This window comes from Lissotriton vulgaris, chromosome 6 (genome assembly GCF_964263255.1).
Source record: "Lissotriton vulgaris chromosome 6, aLisVul1.2, whole genome shotgun sequence".
Lineage (NCBI taxonomy): Eukaryota > Metazoa > Chordata > Amphibia > Caudata > Salamandridae > Lissotriton > Lissotriton vulgaris.
Window position 1 is genome coordinate 1,744,529,235 of NC_141694.1, and position 21,406 is coordinate 1,744,550,640.

General features: G+C 44.1%; 1 protein-coding gene across 1 annotated transcript in view; it reads right to left on the reverse strand.

Annotated features, from left to right (window-relative positions):
• The window catches only part of LOC147709409 (calpain-13-like), a 454,206-nt gene that overhangs the window by 295,958 nt on the left and 136,842 nt on the right, over positions 1 to 21,406 (reverse strand). The window contains exon 5 of the mRNA XM_086925978.1: positions 272 to 405. Coding sequence (XP_086782104.1) covers positions 272 to 405 — 134 coding nt within the window. The remainder of the gene's footprint in view (positions 1 to 271; positions 406 to 21,406) is intronic.

Consider the following 21,406-nt stretch of genomic DNA (forward strand, 5'->3'; position numbering starts at 1 on the left):
TGTTATGGCCGGTTTACTGACATAATTCAAGCTCCCATAGAGGAATGGGAGTATGCGACCAAACAATGTTCAGTTGCATCTTGATTAGGCTGTCGGTACCGCCGACCTGAGTTTGGTCGGTTCTGTTTCCGCATCGGTGTGGCATAATCACCCCCAGTGTGTTAATTCAGTACCATACATTTTATGAAATTAATTGTAGTTAATAAGAAATCTGATTGCTTCAATTTCACAGTGTCTTTCACAAAGAAGATATAAAAAAATAGGTAATTACTTGGCATATGCTTTCTCAAGAAGACATGGCCAAAATTCATTTTGACTACATGGCTGCACAGACAAGTACTTCCCGTTGATAAATGGCAATTGATCATCAATAACCACGTCCACCCATTCTCCGAAATGCCAGAACTGAAATACAAAAAGAGATTAAAACAATTAAAATATTTTTGAAAGCATTTATTAAGCTAGCCACGGCTCAGCATTCTTGGATGCCAAGATAGGGACAGTAATTTAAAAAATACATTTTAAAGCTGGCTCCTCTTCTTCAATTCATGCCTAGTTTTCTCAGATTTGGGTTGAGTAGAACCAGTGTGAACAATGAACATCTATAAAGAAACGAATAAATCAAGACTAGGTAAACATTTTAAAAACTACAGCATTTCCATCTTAGCTCAGACAAGCATCCAATCAGGGAAACAGGAAACATACATTTTTATAGTTTTAAATAAAAATAGTTTCAGAAAAGCATAACGTGCCATTAATAGCCACTGGTAGCAGAAGATCGGTACCTAGGTGCAACCTGAAGCTGTCCACATTGGAGTGCAGGTCGGATACACCAGCAAGGTTCAACCGGGTAAAATATGTTACCTTCTGGGTTAGAACCACAGGAGCACACTTCTAAAGCCCCCAGGACCTCAGGAGAAGCACCTAGAGATTCTTAGGGTGTTAGGCAGATGCCAAGCAGGCTCCAGTCCAGGTCCAGGGGTCCCAGGTCTGCTGGGTCCTACCAGGATAAGGCATCTTGCAGCATAGTGTAAGCCTGAAGATTACAAGGAGGTCTGTCTAGTAACACTTGGACTCCACTTCTTTGTCTGGGGTGCACAGCGAAAATATTTTAACCCCTTCTGTGCTGATGACGAGCCCAGGCTCGTCATGCAGCACGGTGCTCGTGTGCTGGTGACGAGCCTGGGCTCGTCATGAGCCGTGGAACGCTCACACGCGGGGCTAATTTCCCCGCTGTGCTGAGCGTTCCATTGCGCGGGCGGGTTCATGACGAGCCCAGGCTCGTCACCAGCACACGAGCACCGTGCTGCATGACGAGCCTGCAATAATACATTTAGTGGTTAACCTGTCTTTTTATAGCATTCGAAGACTACTTTATGCCAATTTTAGTATTCAATAGTGTTCTTTTTGTGAAGGCTAGTGCATGAAGACTACTGATATGTTAGTGGTACTTCTTGAATACTAACAGAATACTAGGCACATACTTATTTGTAATCGCATAGTCTTCATTTACAATGCAGAACATTTAGTGAATACAAACAATTTGAAGACTACTGGACTTTATCCAGACTACTATTAACATTCTATTCAAGCTGCATGCTGAATGGTAGATCAGTTATTATACTATGTTTATGCCTTATTTGTTATACTATTGTGGTGTTTGTGTAGTGTAGGGTAGTGTTTTAGGGTTTAGGGTAGTGCTGGGGGGTCGAACAGGGTAGTGTTTGAGTGTAGGGACCGGACTGGGGGTGGTCGTGCTGGGGGTGTGTTTTAGGGTAGTGTTGTGGTGTTTGTGTAGTGAAGGGTAGTGTTTTACGGTATAGGGTAGTGCAGGGGGTCGTGCAGGGTAGTGTTTAAGTGTGGGGACCGGACTGAGGGTCGCGCTGGGGGTAGTGTTTTAGGGTGGTGTTGTGTGGTGTAGGGTAGTGTTTTAGGGTTTAGGGTAGTGCTGGGGGGTCGTGCAGGGTATTGTTTGAGTGTAGGGACCGGCCTGGGGGTCGGGGTGGTCGTGCTGGGGGAGTGTTTAGGGTTTAGGGTAGTGTTGTGGTGTTTGTGTAGTGTAGGGTAGTGTTTTAGGGTTTAGAGTAGTGCTGGGAGGTGTGCAGGGTAGTGTTTGAGTGTGGGGACCGGACTGGGGGTCGGGAAGGGTCATGCTGGGGGTAGTGTGTGTGTGTGTTAGTCAGCCGACTATTCAGAGACTCTTCTGAGGCCCAATGCTGGGCAGAGCTGCCTGTTGGCGTTTTCACCTTCCTGTGTCTGGATCTGGTTCCCTCATATCACCTGGAGGTTACACAAGAATTTTCCATTCTGGACTGAAATGGCAGTTCTAGCTAAAACGTCCCTGTGACCTTTGGTTTTTTCATTGAACTACTAAAAAATTTTCAATCTCCGTTTCCTAGCTATAATGCCCCTGTAACCTTTATTTTTTTCAGCGATTGTCTATAGGTTTTTAAGCAGTAATGGCGTTTGCAGAGTGGTGGAGAAAGGTGGATGGGCCTCCAACCAGCTCTCAGGAATCCCTCTGTGTAGGACTTATAGGAGGTACAAGGAGGGCTTCTTAGCCTACTCATTGCTCAAATGGGTGTAATTTATTATATTTATATATTTCCCTCATCTTCATAGCTTGATTTTGCTCACAAAATACTCATAGTCGTCGTTGAATGTCACTCATATTTACACGGAAATTATGAAAATGTCACACATAAGCAATCTGAAACTTTGGCAGCTAAGGTCATCTCCACAAGAACACCCGGCTTGATTTTTCCATCCTGTAAACTCAACCTGCTCCTTAGCTAGATGTATAACTTTGCACTTTGAAATTCAGAAAAATGCATTGACTTCTATTCTGCAAAAGAAAAGGGAAACAGCAACTCGAACCTCAAGCATTGTTTTATAATGTCCTAATTCGCCATCACCCTTCTTTTATGAAGGACTGTCCTGCTTTTGGGGACTGATAAATTACTATTTTAATGCAGGTTTTCTTATTTGCAATTCTAAGAGGTATTGTCATATTCTTTTCTGTTAGCCAGGTAGCGCTGACAACATACTGAATCGACTCAAGTCGCTAAAAACAGCTGAGGTTTGGGTTACCATTCTAAAACAATCAACCTCAGGAGCTGGAAAGATTACATCAACCCTGCCAAGATTAGAATCTCTAATTTACAAGGGCAATGAGCAAAGACTGGACCTTATTTAGAGTTTGGTGGACGGGTACTCCATCGCAAAAGTGACAGACATCCGGTATGGTATTCCTTATTACAAGTGGATTATAGCCTAATGCAATTGTAATAAGGCAGCCAGAAGTCCTTCATGTGTGTGATGAAGTACCAGTCCACAAAACTCTAAATCATGCACAGTGTCTTAAATTAGCACATGGGGTCAGTGCTGCATATGAGGGGCATCCAGCCAGATCCAGCAGCTATTATTTAGCCGGATCCCGACGGGTCCAACGGAAATATGGTGAATTTGCTTTAGGATAATTTGCTGACACAGTAGGCACACCCGCACCATGTCTGCTTCCATTTAGAGCAGAAAGGTGAATGCAGTAAAGGGGCTTTCGTATTCTCACTCTATCCGTTGCATCTGCTCTCCACTGTCAAATTTACTCCACTGATTGTGCTTTTGCTGTCCACCCTGCATACGGATTAACCACTATCCCACTGCGTTCTCAACCCTCCACATCTGTTGTCTATGCATGCTCTACAACCTGATAATCCATTTACCAATGTGTGCTCTGTCCTCCACATTAGCTGACATCTTTCCACATAAACTTTCTACATGCATTCTCTCCAACGTCCACATGCGCTCCTCGTGTTTACTGTCCACAATCCACACCCCTTCACATCCACTCTCTACCCTGCATATCACTCTCCACCCCAGACATCTTTACACTTTACATGTTTTACATTCTCCACTTGTAGTCTACAGTCTGTTCATCTTCACTTTATCCTGTACCTTTTCTCTCAAATCTCCATTTGCTGTCGCCACCTTGCCTTCCTTTCCACACTATATCTGTTCCAAACCCTCCAGGTGCATTCTCCCTCTCCTCAAGATATTCCTTACAGCACCCATACTAGTTATCCACCCTCCACATGCTCTCTGCCTTGTACAGCAACTCCCCACATGTGCTCTATACTGCACATACAATATCCAGCCTATACCGCTCCCTACTCGCTGTGGTCCACACTTACTCCAAATCCATTTTCAATACGACTTCATTACATCTACTGTGCAGATAGGACATCTACTTTCTACTATGAGCACCAGTACTCCATGGCCCACATCCACCCACTATGCTCTGCATCCACTCCATATATATTCCAAAACTATACATTTGCTCTACCTCCTGTCCATTCTCATTCCATCATCTGCACTCCAAATACATCACCCTCTCCAGCTATGTGCACTGTCCACTAATGTGCACTACTTTCCAATCCGGATGTGCACCCTTTGTATTTACCCTCCACTTCTGTTCTACACAATACACACCCATTCTAAATCCTCTGCATCCATACTCCTGCCACTTTAAGTATGGCAGTCACATCCACACTTTACATCCTCTCTATTCTCTTTCCTTGCAACACATCTCCTCTCAGTGACCAGCTGCTTTCTGACATCCACCCCTGCCCTCTTCATGGGCTTTGCACACCATCCTGATCTCCACCCTCCGTATGTGCTATCCAACTGATTGATTTGTACTTCAAATGCACTTGCCATCAAACTACTCTGCTCACCACCCTTCGCATCTGTCTCCCTACCCTTCACATCTGCTTCCTGTCCCACCACATTTGCTTTTCACATTGGACATACACTCTCTGCCCTCTGCATCCTCTATCTCTAAACTGTACATGCCCTCTCCAACCTCCGCTTGGGGTTTCAACTAATTGCATTTGCTCTCCAACCTCAAGATTCCATCCCATTCTTCACACCACTTCACCACATCTGCAATCGAAATGCAACTGACTCTGCACCTATGTACATCTGCACTCTATGGTCTCCATCCTCTCTCTGCATTCCACATCCACTCTCCAAACCCCTCACCACACTTTCGGCACTGTGAGGTTCCGTGACGATTTGAACCCGTGTTTTCAACATTGTCGTAAATACATAATTTTGGTATCAGTGAACCGCAAATGGTCCATTTAGCATAGCCCGGTGTTTTCGCTATGCTACGAGCAAGAGTACTTCTGTTACAAACACATTTCTGATCTACCCATGGCATCCATCTTAGATTATGGCAGCCATTTTGTGTTTCTTGCCCTCACATAGACAATGGACACGCAATGACCTCTGATCACTTCATTTTGATTAAGGACACGTAGGCTTTAGCCGGAGTAACACGTGCACCTTAGAACAGAACACGCCATGGCTGCATGACACGACAGAAACTGCCTCCTCTGCCTGAGGCCAGTCCTGCTATACTGGTTCTCGTGTTCGCTGGCCTGAGCATGATTAGGCGGCCGAAGCTGGTAGCCTTGCCCATTTACGACCCACAAACATCTCTTATCCTGCTTTTCTATCTTCTACACCTGGCTCTGCTCCTTTCCTTCTGGGCCTTTATTAGGGGAAGGTAACGAAATTTACGATGAGGCGGTCCGGCTCCTGAATGAGAAGTTGACATGGGATTATGATGGAACAGTGGGAACCCCTCGTTCGTAATGTTTTGACATCAGATATTGTTGACGATTCCTGTGCAACGCCAAATATTTATTGTTTAGGACACAAAGGTTTGGGAATGTACTAACATGTAAAGAATTTGCCTGAAGCCCAATTTTTCGTGTATAAGGAGCAACCCTCTTTGTACAAATCGAACAGGCTCCTAGATACTGCCCGTGTGTAGTTTCTGTGACTTCTGTGTCCCTGCAGTAATAAACCTTTGGTCTTTGACGCCACCATCGAGAAGCCCGTGTTTCTGTTTATTTGTGCACCGAGACAGGTAGAACTCCGGGGTCTTCGGGTGTTATCCCTGACACCTCTGGACGGAACCAAAAAGTCCAGAACTCCAACTGGTCATCGGTCTCACTCTTTAAATGTGCTCTCCATACACTTTGGCCCTCTTCCATATCCAATCTTCAGAATCCAGGTGTGCCCTCCACACTTCATGTGCACATTTTCCTCTGTATCCATTGTTTATCCACCCTTCACATCCAAAGTACTCTGCATACACTGTCCAAGCCCCCGCGACCCCCCCATCTCCCCGCGACCCCCCCTCTCCCCGCGACCCCCCTCTCCCCGCGACCCCCCCTCTCCCCGCGACCCCCCCCTCTCCCCGCGACCCCCCCTCTCCCCGTGACCCCCCCCTCTCCCCGTGACCCCCCCTCTCCCCGTGACCCCCCCTCTCCCCGCGACCCCCCATCTCCCCGCGACCCCCCATCTCCCCGCGATCTCCCCGCGACCCCCCCATCTCCCCGCGACCCCCCCATCTCCCCGCGACCCCCCCATCTCCCCGCCAATAGTATTCAGTTAGTATTCAGTTAGAATTCAGTTAGTATTCAGTTAGTATTCAGTTAGTATTCAGTTAGTATTCAGAAAGAATACCACTAGTCTTCAAACAGTGGTCACAAGCAATGAGACTAGCCTTCATTTTGCTCTTGAAATAGCACAAGAGCTGCAAATAAACCCTAACAGAATACTACTAAGCTTCAGATATTATTCTTCTAGAATACTACTAGTCTTCTTTTAGCAATCAATTGAAGTGTTCATCATGTATTTGAAGGGTAGTTGAGTAGAACTAGTATTCCCTCATTAGCATATTTCGGCTCGTGGGCATACTACTTAGCCTTCATGCTTACTAAATGAATACTACATTTTAATAGTAAATGAATACCGCAGTAACCACCTGAATCACACTATTTGAAGATCTTCCATTTTGGTGAGGCTCGTCATCAGCACCGCGGCGCCGTGTGCGGCCCCCCTCCCCCCCGCACCGTGGGGAAATTAGCCCCGCAGCGAAGGGGTTAAAGGTGATAGTCATTGCAAGGAGAGGCTAACACTACATTTTTACAAGTCCTACTTTTAAACACCGTTCAACTTGCTTTCTGGGCTACAAAGCCTACAAAGTCGAGGTTTCTTAGTATTTAAAAGGAAGGTTTTAACTTCCGCCTGGCCAAATTTAATTTGTTATAAGTCTACAGTCAGGCTACAATGGTAGGCCTGAAGCAATGTTTACACTGTCATTATACAATAGGTGCTGCAGCCCACTAGTAGCATTTAACTTCCACGTCCTTGTTACATTTTGTACCATATACTCAGGACTTATAGGCAAGAAAAAAAAATCCCAATTAGGAGTATGCCCATTTGACCATGATAAAAGAAGGAGCACAAGTACTTTCTTGCTGGTTAGCATGGTCAAAGTGCACAGCGTCCTAAAGCTAGCAAAATATAGGATCTATCTAAAGGTGAAAAAACCAGGGTGACCACACATAAAAGACGGATTTCCCACATCCATGTTTTATAGTGCACAAGCAAGACCATTTGTGGCTTTGAAACACTAGATATTGTGGTATACATAATAACACACTCTACCAACATTCCCTTGCAGAGGGTTTTTTTTTGTTTATGGACAGGAATATAAATATAAAAAGTATTGGCAAAGTCAATAGGTATGGCTGTATTCTGAGTCAAAGTGTTTCCTCAATGACTGATAGGTTTATGTGTGTGGTTCTGCGAATGGGTGAGTGAAGCTGGAAATGTATAAGAGCTTAGATAGATGAATGATCACACATATGAATGCATCAGTAACTGAATGCATGGATAGTTTATGGGTAAGTAAGTGCTGGGATGGGTAGCTGGAAGGATAAGTAGTAGATGAATGAATCGGTGAACAGGCAAGTGAAAGAATGGATGAATGACTAGCTGGATGAAGGAATGAGTGAGTGAGTGAGTGCATGCATAGATGCAATGCGATTACAGCAATCTAATAGGATGAGGCCTCTACAAAATGTGTCAATACAATCACAGAAAGGTTCATGCAACAAATTGTTGTGACCAACGAACTGGAAAAGATGCTGAACATATTTGCCACTTCCCCTACTGGGGTAGCCAGTAAGGATTTGCAGGACTGGAACCACGTTGCAGGTGGGTGAATGAATGAGCTTACTACATACACATAACATTGTGTGTGCATTCGAGTGTATGAGTACAGATTTGTGTGAATAGAGATAGTGTTCGCCATCCCGCTCATCACAATAAAGCATTCTACAATGCAGCAGAAAATGCAATAATTGAATAAAGAGAGGGGGGATTGATAGAAGCATGGAATATTAAAATACAGATTTTCCTATACAATTAACAACCCATTAAATATAGTTAAATCTATAAATGTACACTAATATTAATTTCAAAGGTGTATTTAAATGTAATGCACATCACATTAAAGCATATGAATATTCGCGTTTTCATTAAAGATAATTTGAAATAATCACTGTTTCCTCCCAAATGAGCTGTGTGTAGCCTAACTGCAACCAACATGGGGCTGAATTACAAGCGCCCTTGGGGCGCAATGGGCAGGAGCCCCTGCTTTGTGCGCTTTGGTATTACAGAAGGGGCTGCGGGCACTTGTGGTTCCCATTCTGTAATAGTGAAAGTGCTGGTGCACATGTAGTACCAGCGCTATCTTGAGAGGGCATCTGGTGGGGCTCGCCAGTCTACTTCTAAGAATATTTATTTTGAGTAACCAAGAGGCTTCCCTTAATTATGAGATCATTGAGGACTGTCTGTCCTGTGACTATGGCCTAAGAATCCCATGGCTGAACTACTTACTAAAAACTTTGAAAGTCCTAGGTAGACCTGACCTGTTTTTCAATCAATTATCCATCTCAAAGGGGGAATCCGCAAAAGTAAAAGACCTGTTTTGACAAAGGCAGTATCTAATAGGGAAGAAAAGGAGGTTATGAGACCCAACATGAAAGAAGTGATGGGCTTACAATTGATGGATGGAGAAGAGCCATAAGTGTCATATGTCAACAATATAAGGAAGAGAGGCTTATAAACGTAGTTTTGTCTAGGCACCATTAGATGTCATCTGAGCTTCCCCCTTGGTCAATTTGACCCCCAAAACATCATGCTCAGTCCCTGTGATGAACCGTCACCCCTAACTCTAGCACATTTCATCTTCTTCTGTAAATTTTATGAGGCACCTAGGAAATCTTTATTACTTTCGATACTCAAAAATGTGGGTTTTCGTCAGTATAGACCAGCTATATATTTCCTACGGATGCTCCCAAATCCTCAAGTAACTTATTCGGAGGGTGCTTTTTTGAAACATGCACTTTATTAGAGTCTGCAATTACTTGTTTTTTGCAGTTTCCAATGTAATTTTATGTGTTTTTTACTTATTATCCTTTTCTTTTAAACCACTTTTCTATACTTTTATCTACATTTAAAGGTGAATGTAACCTGGAGCTTTTAAATGTGTTTTTTGCACTTTTATGATTATATACTATAATTGAAAAAAGAGAGGGGACAGGCACTCATACTGAATCAAGGCCCAGGTGCTGCAGGATGCTCCTCCTCCCACCACGAGTGCGATGGCGTCTACCTGTGGGCGGCTGCAGCCGCACTGGCGGCTATCTGTGTTGCTGGGCCGTTGTTGAGCTTTTCTTCGAGGCATTCACGGGACGTTCTCGGGGCACTCTGCGATGCGGGGGTTCTTGCGATGCAGAAAGATTCAGCGGCTCTAATGAGGGAAAGACCTGCGGGTGGCTGCAGCTGCGCTGGCGGCCTTCTGTGTTGCCGGGCCATTGTGGAACTTCTCCTTGAGGCATTCACGGGACAATCACGGGAGATCCTGTGATGCGGGGGCTCTTGCAGGAGGTGATAGATTTGGCGGCTCCAACAAGTGACGGACTCAACGGGTGCGGACTTGAGTTGTCAATTCTGAAGACGGTGTTCCTCCTCACAATGATGGCAGCATGCTTTTCACGCCCTAAGGGACTTGGTTTTCTCTACTGACACTGCAGCGCGTTTTGGATCAGACATTTGCTTATTTTCTGCAGACGCCGATTTTCGAGATTTCTAGCTTTTTGCTCGTAATGATAAAAGCTGTTGTGTGGTGACTGCGGTGCAGAGTGGACTACGTCTCCCATCTCCCCTTGCTGCTTTGCTTTATCCCTGCCACCCTGCGGCAAAGTGCAGGAAGAAAAGGAAGTTTGTTGGTGAGTGGGCTTTACGTATTATTTTTGCGGACTGCCCTCCTCTAGTGGCCCCCAGCTTGCTGCCTTTTGCAATAACCTCTTGCCGCTCCGACTCGCGGCTCGAGGCTTGCCGTGACAGGGACCAGGGGAAGGTCCAGAGGAAAAATACCTGCCCAACTGGATTGCTATTCCTGACATTGCTCCTCTGTGGGGGACCTCCTTGCTGACATTGTTTTGCTGTGGGGAATCGGCGGGTGCGGCGGCCAGGGACTGCGAGTACCAGCATTCCCTCTTATCATCAACAGCTGGTACTCTTCCCCGGCCGGCCCGCCTCTTTGTCCTAATAATCCACATATCGTTCCAGTCCCGCGGGACACGCACTGGTGTAAGCGCAGGGATAAGCCCGGGCAAAGGGCGGGCCCTCTAAGGCCCTCATAGGACCGAGTAGGACGGGACGGGCCACCCCCTTTGGTATCTCAACCAGAGGTAGTACATTGCTTGAACTACACCCTCACTACTCCCTGGTCAGTGTTCTTTTTCCTGAAAGCGGTTTTTAAGAGGTTGCACTATGGCACGTAAGGGGTCCAATAAGAAATCTTCTCTAATACTTGACCCAGGCCAGGGGACCCTGAACTTCACAGTGACCAATCGATCACTACCTACTCTTTGTGAAGACGTGAATGAGTCGCGACAACTGATAGACATCAGGCAATCTCCCCCATTGAACCCCGCTAGTTCCCAGAATTTATCTTTTTGGGAGGAAATAAATTCTTTATGCGGCACTAAGTATGCCCCAGTGGCATCCCCATCCCCTGTTAAAAGCAACAGCATTTTTTCCCCAATTAGGATTGAAAGTGGAAATCATTTAAACACACCAAAATCGTGCGCTGGTCCTATATCGCCAGTCACCAACCCCCCCCTTAATCACGGCGGAGAGTGGGACCTATGTAGACCAAGTACTTCTACTGTCTAAGATAGAGTTATTGTTTAATTCTATCGTATCACCACTGATAGGAAAAATTCATGCCCTGGGTGATAGAATAACGGGCATTGAGAGGATCATTTTAGCCAACCTCCCACCACTTACTAATGATCCATCTACCGGGGAAAGAGCCCCTCCGGCTATCTCTATAACAAAAGAGATAAATACTTCAACTATTTCTCCCTCCATCCCCAAGAAGGCAATACCGAATGGTTCTGACATATTCACTACCACAAAAGGTTCCCTGCCTATTAACCTAAGCAAACACGCCCAAACTTCTCCACAGCTTCCTAAAAAACCTGTTATAACCAAAGCCGCTCCTAAACTTGGGTTTAACAGACATACTGCTGCCAGAGCGGATCCATGTAGAGCAGCACCAATACACTTGCCCCCTGAAGCTGCCCCATTTGTTCTTGTTTTATCAGGAATACCGGCACCCTGCCATGGGAAATTTGAAAGCCGTCAGGAACTTCTAAACAAGGTCATATTCTGGCTTTCCAAAAACAGACCACTTGCACCCAATCATGACGGAGGTATCATGAGTGTTAGAAGGGTGGGCTGGCTAGGGTCTCTAACCAAAGATATTAGTGGGGATCTGGTCCTAGTAAAATTTAGACATAGGAACATTGTCCCCCTTCTACGATCCTACCCACCCCAAAAAGGAGACGGCCCCATATCCGTCTGGGACTTACACGACTTCTACCCAAAGTAAACTATCCACAAATGTTTCTTCTGTTGGCCTGTTGATGAAATTAACTTTGCACTTTATGTTCTTTCCATATACATGATTAAGGTTATTTTTAATGTATTGTAAATCCTTAATATGCAAATATGTATTGTGGTTTTTATGACAATCTATGTATTTTATATTAGTGTATACTTTTATGACTCCTTTATGGAATCGAAATAAAGTTATTTGACTTGAAAAAAAGTACCTTGAACATTAAGAGTGTGCATTTGAGTGTATGAGTACACCCACATTAAGAAGAGTTTTGTGAACAGAGAAAGTGTTCAATATCCCCTTCATCACAATACAACATTTTACAATACAAGCAGAAAATACAATGATTAAGTAAAGTGAGTGTGACCCCTGGAAACGTGGAATGTGAAAATACGGGTTCTTCTATTTAATTAACAACCCATTTAAATCTATAAATTTAAACTAATACTATTTTGAAAGGTGTATTTTAATTTAATGCACATCACATTAAGGCATATGAATGTTTGTGTTTTCAGTAAAGAAAATTTGAAATAATCACACTTTCCTCCCAAATGAGCTGTGTTTAGCCTTACTGCAACCAACATGGGCTGTATTACCCAAGTCCCCCGGGGGCACAATGAGAATGTGTGCACACTTTGTGCGCTTTGGTATTATAAAAGAGGCTGCGGACACATCTGTGGCCCGTTCTGTTTTTATTTTTTTATTTTTAGAAATATTTTACACGTAGATACTTTTAAAAATTGTGGTAGTTGGCCACAATCAAGTCTGAGCATTTCTATTCTATGTAATAATCACTGACATTAAACACGTATTTCTCACATATGATATTTTGGACTTATTTAATTATGTTTGAACTTAATCATGGCAGTATTTTACTAAATAAGAAATGTTAACTTTATAGAGCATTTGAATGTTTTTCTTTCCTCTTTAGGCTGCATTATCTCACAGCTTGATGTAATAGACTGTGTATCATTCTTTAAATGTTGCTTTATTTGTTCCATTCATTTGACATTCTTTAGCCACCGAGAAACATTTCCTTAATACTTCATTGTGCAAATTAGTGGGAATGCAACCGTGGACTATATTCATGAAGTGCAACAATTTAAATATGTTCTTGTCAACCAACCTTTGAGGACTAAAGGAACAGTCATTTCTCATGAGTCGCTTGGAAAAGAACATTGGTGTCACAATTTCTACCTGATGAGCCAAAGAACAGTCACATGATGATCAAACCATTGTGGAGTGACTGCAGATGATATCACTGAAACCTTTGGAGGTATATTATTGGCACTACTAGGAGAAGGGGATCTCTGAATGCAGCAGAATTCGCTGGGGAGCAGATTAGTTGAGTCTGCCCCTTCTTTCCTTGCCTCTAGACTGCTTGGCCAACTATCTTTCTTTAGGCCCCTTGCCTTATTTTTCCTTGCAACTGATCTTGCCTGTTGGATGATTTGGAGCAGCTTGGTGTGAGACCAGACTTGAACCTTCCTGATTTATGCTCCATTCCCCTTGCCTGTGACAAGGAACTTTCCCCTAGTGGACTTTAATCTGATCCCTTTTCCCATGCTAAGTGAACATTTGTTAAACATTCTCTTGCCTTTGTTGGTAGTGGGAATCCTTAGTGGTTAGGAACCATCCTCTTACAGATGCTGGTATTTAGCAATTGATGTACTTTGACTAGTTGTGTGTTTTTGTATTTCAAGCTGTGAGATTTATAACTGAGCTTCTTCGAATGTTACTTATATGCATTGATTTTGAATCATTAATACAATAACCACGCTATCTTAATTTATCTGAAACTTGTATTGTTTCTGAATGTTCTTATAATAGAAACAGAGCTTTTGATTTTATGATTTCAGTCAGTCAGTCAAAAGTACTTTATTCTGTTAATTAAAACCATAAAAGCATTCTATACACAAAATTGAAATGAATAAAAGACTAATTAGCAGCACAGATATTACATTAATTGTAAACATTGGATAATCAAAGACAAAACAATCTAAAATGTAACATTATAAAAAAGAACCTCAATTTGTTAAAATTGATTAGTATAAGCTAGATCATAAAAGTCACTCTAATTTTCTTCTCCTTATTCTAACTGCTGCAGTAAAAAAACTTGCTAGGCTAAAAATCTCCCAGACATTGGATAGCAGCTGTAAATACATAAGTGCTGGTTTTACTTGAATAAAGCCTTTGTCTTTTAAAATTGGGAGGATAAAACGCTTCCGAATATGTAAAAAGTGCTCACAAAAGAAAATAAAGTGCAATGTGTCATGGACGGAAAAGTTATCGCATGAACATACACCCAGGTCCTCCACCCTTCTCCATCCCGGAGGGTCAGCAAGAAGAAAATGTAGCTGATTCAGCCTAAATCTTACCAGGAGAAAACGGTGGTTAGGATTACATACCACAATCAAGTAGGGTTCCATTGCACAAGACGTTTTCAGCAACTGATGAACACGTACAGTTGGTTTTACCAACCCACTTTCTTCTCTTTCCATAGAAACAGTATGTAAATAAGATGTCTTTACCCATTGCATATCACCCTTTACTAGTTTATCTGGAGTGTTAAATAGCTCTGGCCGTCCCAGTTTTTGCTGCCAGCCCTTGGACATGACTCATCCAGGGAATTCGACTCGCTTGGTCAAGAGCCATATCCGTTGACGTGGATTGTGGGACCGATAACAGATTTCTTAAAAATTTATTTGCAGCTACCTGAATTTCCCTTGCCTCTCTAAAACCCCATATATCCGCACCAATAGTTGCAATAGAGATACATTTTGCTTCATATATGTTTAGCAAAGCTTGCATTGGTTTGGCCCACAACCTACGTGCAAAGCCTAAAACTGCAGAAGTAGATCTGGCCAAAACATTTCTCGTTGCATGTAATTGCGGGATCCATTTACCTTGATCATCGAATAAAATGCCCAAGTAAGGGAAAGTGGTGACCTAGTGATCACATTACCCTCACAATGGAGGGTTTTAACCCTTTTAGGCTTAGAGCCAATTATCATTGTATGGGATTTGGAAAAATTAACACTTAGATCCAAGGATTTTGTAAAAGCAGCAAAGGAGTTTAAAAGAAGTTGTAAACCAACCGCTGTTCTTGCTAAAAGGGCAGCATCATCTGCGAATAGAAGAGCCGGGATCAATCGCTCCCCCACACGCAGAATATCTTTACTGGCTTCCCCTAAAACTTGGTCCAGGTTATTAACATAAAGGGTAAAAAACAACGGGGTCAGAATACACCCCTGCTTGACATATTCTCTGGGTACAATTCCCCCTTTGATCGTATGATTTATAAGTGCCTTGTGGAGAGAGTCATGCATTATTTTCAGAACACCAGATTCAATTGCTTCTGTTCTGTGTAGCCCAGGCAGAGCTCTTAGTGTGCATAATCATGGTTAGACTGAACTTCTTTAGGTTGGGTTTTCTGAGTGCAATACTTTATTTTGTAGTATGGTCTTGGGAGTAGTGTATTTGAATTTGATTTCCAATTTGAAAAGGTGGCTACCAATTATTTGTCCACATTGGGTAGCCGACAGCCTGATTGCTCTCACCTCTCACTACGATAAAGAAAGGTCCATTTGAGGACTAGTTCCTCCCTGAGGAGAGTAATTATGGGCCCAGTGTGGGTAAACCCTTAAAAAGTTGTACTTCAGCTGCAACAGGAGTATAGCTTTGAAAAGAGATATGAGGGAGCAGACATGGTTTCTTTAAAACATAAGGAAAAAAGGATGCACACACATCTGTAGGAATCTGTCTGCATGCAAGTCAGCAGAGAAGCAAATTCAAGGCTATTAGGAGGCATAATCATACGGTTACTGAGATGCAGATTCAAAAGAACCCAGCACGTTTGCAGTTTTGGAGAGGGACCCTGATTTAGACCTTTTATCTATTTGAATTTGAACTTAAGGGTAGGTTAGTGCTAACCATATCAGTATGATGGGAACAGCATTCACAGTAGTATTCAGAAATGCATCATAACTGTATACATAGATATTTACATAGTTAAACAGTCTTTGCCCCAATCCGATATTATGGCTATGCAATCATTTTGTACAGTGAAATGTCCAACTACTACGCTGTGAAATGTGCATTGTGAAAAGGGATTGTCATCAGATTGCTATGGGAAACATCCTTTACTCCGCATGCCATTACCCCGCATTTTTTACTCTGCAAAAACATTTACAACGCAGGGCTTACACCACAACCCATTACAACGTATTCTCTATTACACCGCCCTGGTGGAGTTAGAATAGTTAATTGCGTTGTAATGGACAATGCGTTGTAATGGATTGCATTGTAAAGCCCTTCATTGGAAAGGTTTTTGTGAAGTAAAAGTGTCCTATTTGATTGGGAAGCATCAGGAGCTAAAGACATTTTACTCTGAAATGTTCTGCAAGACAGAGGGTGAGGATTGGCCATTCCGAGTGGGTAGTGTTATAGCAGCATCCCAACCCTGCCCTTCATTCCTGCTATTTACTCTTTAGTTGCAAAATCCATGTTATCTCCAGGCCCTGCACCAGGTATCCAATCAATGCTCACTCTCCTCTGCCAGTGTGATGCTGAACAGAGGTTCTGATAATAGATAACAAAACATAACTATGGGTAATAAAACTCTGGCCAGCATAGTTAGTTTTACTTCCAGTAGCCACTCAGATGGTGGAAATACATTGGAGTCAAATCATACATTATATTTCAGATGATCCAGCTAGTATCTGCAGTTGCAACTGCCTGTAAGTATCAACTTGAGGAAACCTTGCCCACAGCCACCTCCTCTGTAAGGAAACCATTTGGCTGAAACAACTCAAAGTATTCTGCAAGTGTGGAAACTGCAAAGCCTGCAGGCACAGTGCGCATATCACTGGTGTTACCCTTGTGAGGATAAAAACTAGATGGAAAATCCTCAAATACATGACCTCTGGCACTGAATATGTAGTATATGCTATCATTTGTTATGTGGTATATTGGCTTGACTGCTTTATCCAGTGAAAAAACGAATATTAGAACAAAGGACTGGAGAGCCTTTACCAATAGAGATTTCAGCTATAGCACAGCCAAATACTTTTCCGAGAACATGCAGGAGATTGGGCCCAAGTCAAGTTCTTTGATCTGGATACAGTTATCCTACACCAAAGAGGTAGCAACCGGCTAGCGTCACTATGTAAGCTGGAATCCCGCTTCATTTTACAAGCGGTACGAAATTCACTGATGGGATGAATTAATATAAAGAGATACACTGTCATTTATAAAGTAGTCTTACTTTTTCATAGTATCATGGCAAGGTACTCTTATCCCTTTAACCAAACTTAAACAAATGTCACTGGTCTATCAATCAACATGGGCAACCTGCATACCGAGAGAGGTTGCTCCCTCTCCGGTACGCTATCTTTGCTCATGCGTGATCATTGTTGTTGCAGATGTGGCTGTGTGTACGCATTTAACTAACTTGGCGGTTCGCGCATGCTCACAAACTAACTAAAACAACCAGAACGGCTCCTCTCTGGTCCGCAAACCGGTGTTAGAATGACGCGAGCATTCAAGCACTGGAAGCAGCTTGCGCATGCTCACAATGACTTGTTGCATTTCCAATCAGGTCCGCTACACTTTAAGATGAGTTCGAGGCAGCGTTGAAGGCTATCTGAGTTTTTATTGGTTACCGCGATGTACAAGAGCAGCCTTCCTGTTCCGGTCAGGTACCTCCCCCTCGGCTCAGGATCAGTCAGGGGTACCAACGGACAGGTAAGGCGGCTGTTTATGCGGAACTTTGCTGCTTTTCTAAGATTTTGAGAAAAACAAACTATGCAGATTAGGCTATTAAAGAGGGGAATTAAGCCACATTCTTAACTTTTGAAGAGAGCTATAGATCAATTCCCTATAAAAATCTCTACTAATTTGCTAACATCGATTGGTAGAACCTATTGGTTTTTGACTAGCCCTAAGCAGTTTAACTTCAGTTTTAACTAAAGGACTTGGCAGAGATGAGACACTAGGTGTTATGGTTTTACTGGTAGGCCTGTGAGGTGCTGCTATTTTAGTGTTCAGAACTGGAGCCAAGGTTTTTTAGCTGTGAAGCTGGTGGAAATTAAGTGGAGTGTGACTTTACTAGCCCTCTACTATTCTCTATCCACTTTTAGAGCGGGGACTCCATCCCTGAGCGGTTGCCAGGAGAGGTGAGGCTTACTCCCATGAGATATTGTGTGAGTAAAAGAAATATTATCAGTTAATTTTTGATCGCAATGACAAATCTAATGGTGATGATACATGTGGCAAAATATGTATGTATGCCTGTGATTTCCCCGTTTGTATCTGTGTATTCCCTCAGGAAAGAATCCCTTTTTTTCTTGAACACACATCATACACTCGGAATTCTACGTATGGTAGGATGTATGGTATCACTGATTTGTGCTAAATGTTTCTCAAATTGTTATGTTTTCTTTGCAGTAGTGTAGTCTTGGTCCTGACGAAAGCCAGGTAGGTTATCTTTTCCTACGAGGGCTGAAACATGTAGACCTGTTACAACTTTTTGAAGACAGTTATTATTTCATATGGCCGAGATACCCGCCACCCCCTCTCAACACAATCAATCCCCAAAAGGAGGGAAACCGGAAACAGTTCTTGAAGTTTTTGGAAGTGGGATGGAGTGACCATCCCGGCCGTATTTATTAAAACAAAATTAAAACATTAAACGTTTCATGTTATGTACAATTTCATTACCATATTACGATGTTTGGCTAACCTTAACAGATTCTCTAATACAGAGGTTCTCCTAGCCGAACTAGCATCCTACAAAACATTTCTTGACATATTGAAATTGTACAACCTAACGTTTAAGGGCCAACGGCAAGATCATAACCGGTGTCAAGATCCCTAACCAGACTTACCCCTCCCACTTGGGCTGGGCGACAGCACGGAGGCGTACCTCAAGTGCAACTATTACCAATTTCCCTTGACTTGACGGGGGCACCTAAAGACTCGACGCCAGTTAAAGGTCGTTCGAATACTCGTGTGAGGTATCTAGAAGGTACCGTAGACCTTATCCCAACCCCACACTACTTACCGCATCTGCCGTCGCAGATGTCACTGGCCCCGGGAAATTCCCCAGGAGGGGGCTGTAACCCCTCCTACAAAGGAAGGGGCCTTGACCGCCTTTCCTTTACTTCCGGCGACCCATCCTTAGAAGGGACCGCCTCCCCATTGAGGGGCCAATGGCCACCTCTCCCGAGCGCTCCCATCCGTGTTGGGTGACGCCCACTCATAGGGATCTACTAATTAGTGCTCACCGATCATGACCTTACCGCCTACCAAAATAAATACGACAGTGCAAATTAACCTACGAATACATTGGCCACTATGACCGAAAGAGCATGCATTAAAAATTCAACCTTAAACTGAATATCTTTAATGGCAAACATACTCAAAACAACCATTCTTTATTAACTCATCAACATGGCACTACAACCTGTATACGAAAACCGAATCAAAATTAATCAACTTTATTATACACAACTGGCTGTCTTCAGGGGCTGGTGGGTGGGTCAAAATTGGCTCTTCGTTCTGTCCCGAGCTCACGTGCAGCGAGGAGGTGCAGCTTCAGAGCACAAGAACAAGAGGATGTCTTCTGGTCTTGCGTCCCTTTTTATCCGTCTTCAGGGCGGGCGTATACCCGCCCCTGCCTGCCCCGAGGGCGTGGCTGGCTGCGTCGGTGTCTAGGCCAGCCCACTCTAGGGCGGGAACGAGCGCGCCCCAGCTACGCCGCTTCGGGCATACCAGCTGAGGCGCGCCTCCCGCCCAAAAATGGCTTCCCGGGGGGATCGAGGCACTCGGCCATACGTTCGGGGGGACCGAGTTGGTCGCCCCTTTCCATATGGCCGAGATACCCGCCACCCCCTCTCAACACAATCAATCCCCAAAAGGAGGGAAACCGGAAACAGTTCTTGAAGTTTTTGGAAGTGGGATGGAGTGACCATCCCGGCCGTATTTATTAAAACAAAATTAAAACATTAAACGTTTCATGTTATGTACAATTTCATTACCATATTACGATGTTTGGCTAACCTTAACAGATTCTCTAATACAGAGGTTCTCCTAGCCGAACTAGCATCCTCCAAAACATTTCTTGACATATTGAAATTGTACAACCTAACGTTTAAGGGCCAACGGCAAGATCATAACCGGTGTCAAGATCCCTAACCAGACTTACCCCTCCCACTTGGGCTGGGCGACAGCACGGAGGCGTACCTCAAGTGCAACTATTACCAATTTCCCTTGACTTGACGGGGGCACCTAAAGACTCGACGCCAGTTAAAGGTCGTTCGAATACTCGTGTGAGGTATCTAGAAGGTACCGTAGACCTTATCCCAACCCCACACTACTTACCGCATCTGCCGTCGCAGATGTCACTGGCCCCGGGAAATTCCCCAGGAGGGGGCTGTAACCCCTCCTACAAAGGAAGGGGCCTTGACCGCCTTTCCTTTACTTCCGGCGACCCATCCTTAGAAGGGACCGCCTCCCCATTGAGGGGCCAATGGCCTCCTCTCCCGAGCGCTCCCATCCGTGTTGGGTGACGCCCACTCATAGGGATCTACTAATTAGTGCTCACCGATCATGACCTTACCGCCACAGGCCCGGATAGTTGACCGGCTATCCGGGCCCCCCACAAAACTCCTAGCTAAAGGTCATGTTCCAACGTCTTTTAACCATGCTAAGAAGTCCCCTATGAGTAACTCATTTCCCACCCGAGACAAATGCACACCATCCCCTAGATACATACTGTCATCATTAATACAACCGTGCGAGATAGAATGCAATGTCCTGGAACGAAACAACCTACTCACTTTGTTATTAAGTTTTCTAACAGAATGGTTCAAAGCAGGGATCGAAACAGCCCCCCGCCACACTTTTCGTGGGATCATATGAGACCACGCAATTATGCACCCCGGAACTTTCCTCGCCAACCAACTTACAGTGGAAAGCATTGCCTCCAGGAGAAGTCGTCTACCGGCGGTGACCAAATCATTGCCCCCTAAATGTACTATGACTATAGACGGCGGTGACCTCGTCCGCCCTAACAAACCCTCAAAAAATGCCTGAAACTGGTCAATACAGAGACCGCCCCTTCCGTAGAAGGACATTCTGTACCCGTATTCCCCAGCTACGTGAATCATGTCACCTGCTTCGAATACGTCAGCGGCACGCCTCACGTATGAGTGGCCCACGACCCACACCTCCTTTCTCACAGCCGGTGATGTCTGACCGCTGGCCTGGTGTTGGGTCGACTGCATAGTCCGCCCCGCCTCGAAGGCTTGCGTAACTGAAAACCAAACAAAAGACAAGAAGCGTGAGTACATTATTACAGCTTCACAACATGTGCAACCGCACATACCTCTTATAACAATTGGAGGACCAACGCCCCACTCGTTTTACTTGTTCCACATTAAGACCCCTGGCTGTAGCTTCAGTGGCAGCCCCTATCCGAAGGGAATGGGTCCCAAACTCACCCGGGTCCAAGCCCGCTGCGGTAATTGACATCGCGAGCACCCGCTGAAACTGAAACTTCGTCAGTGG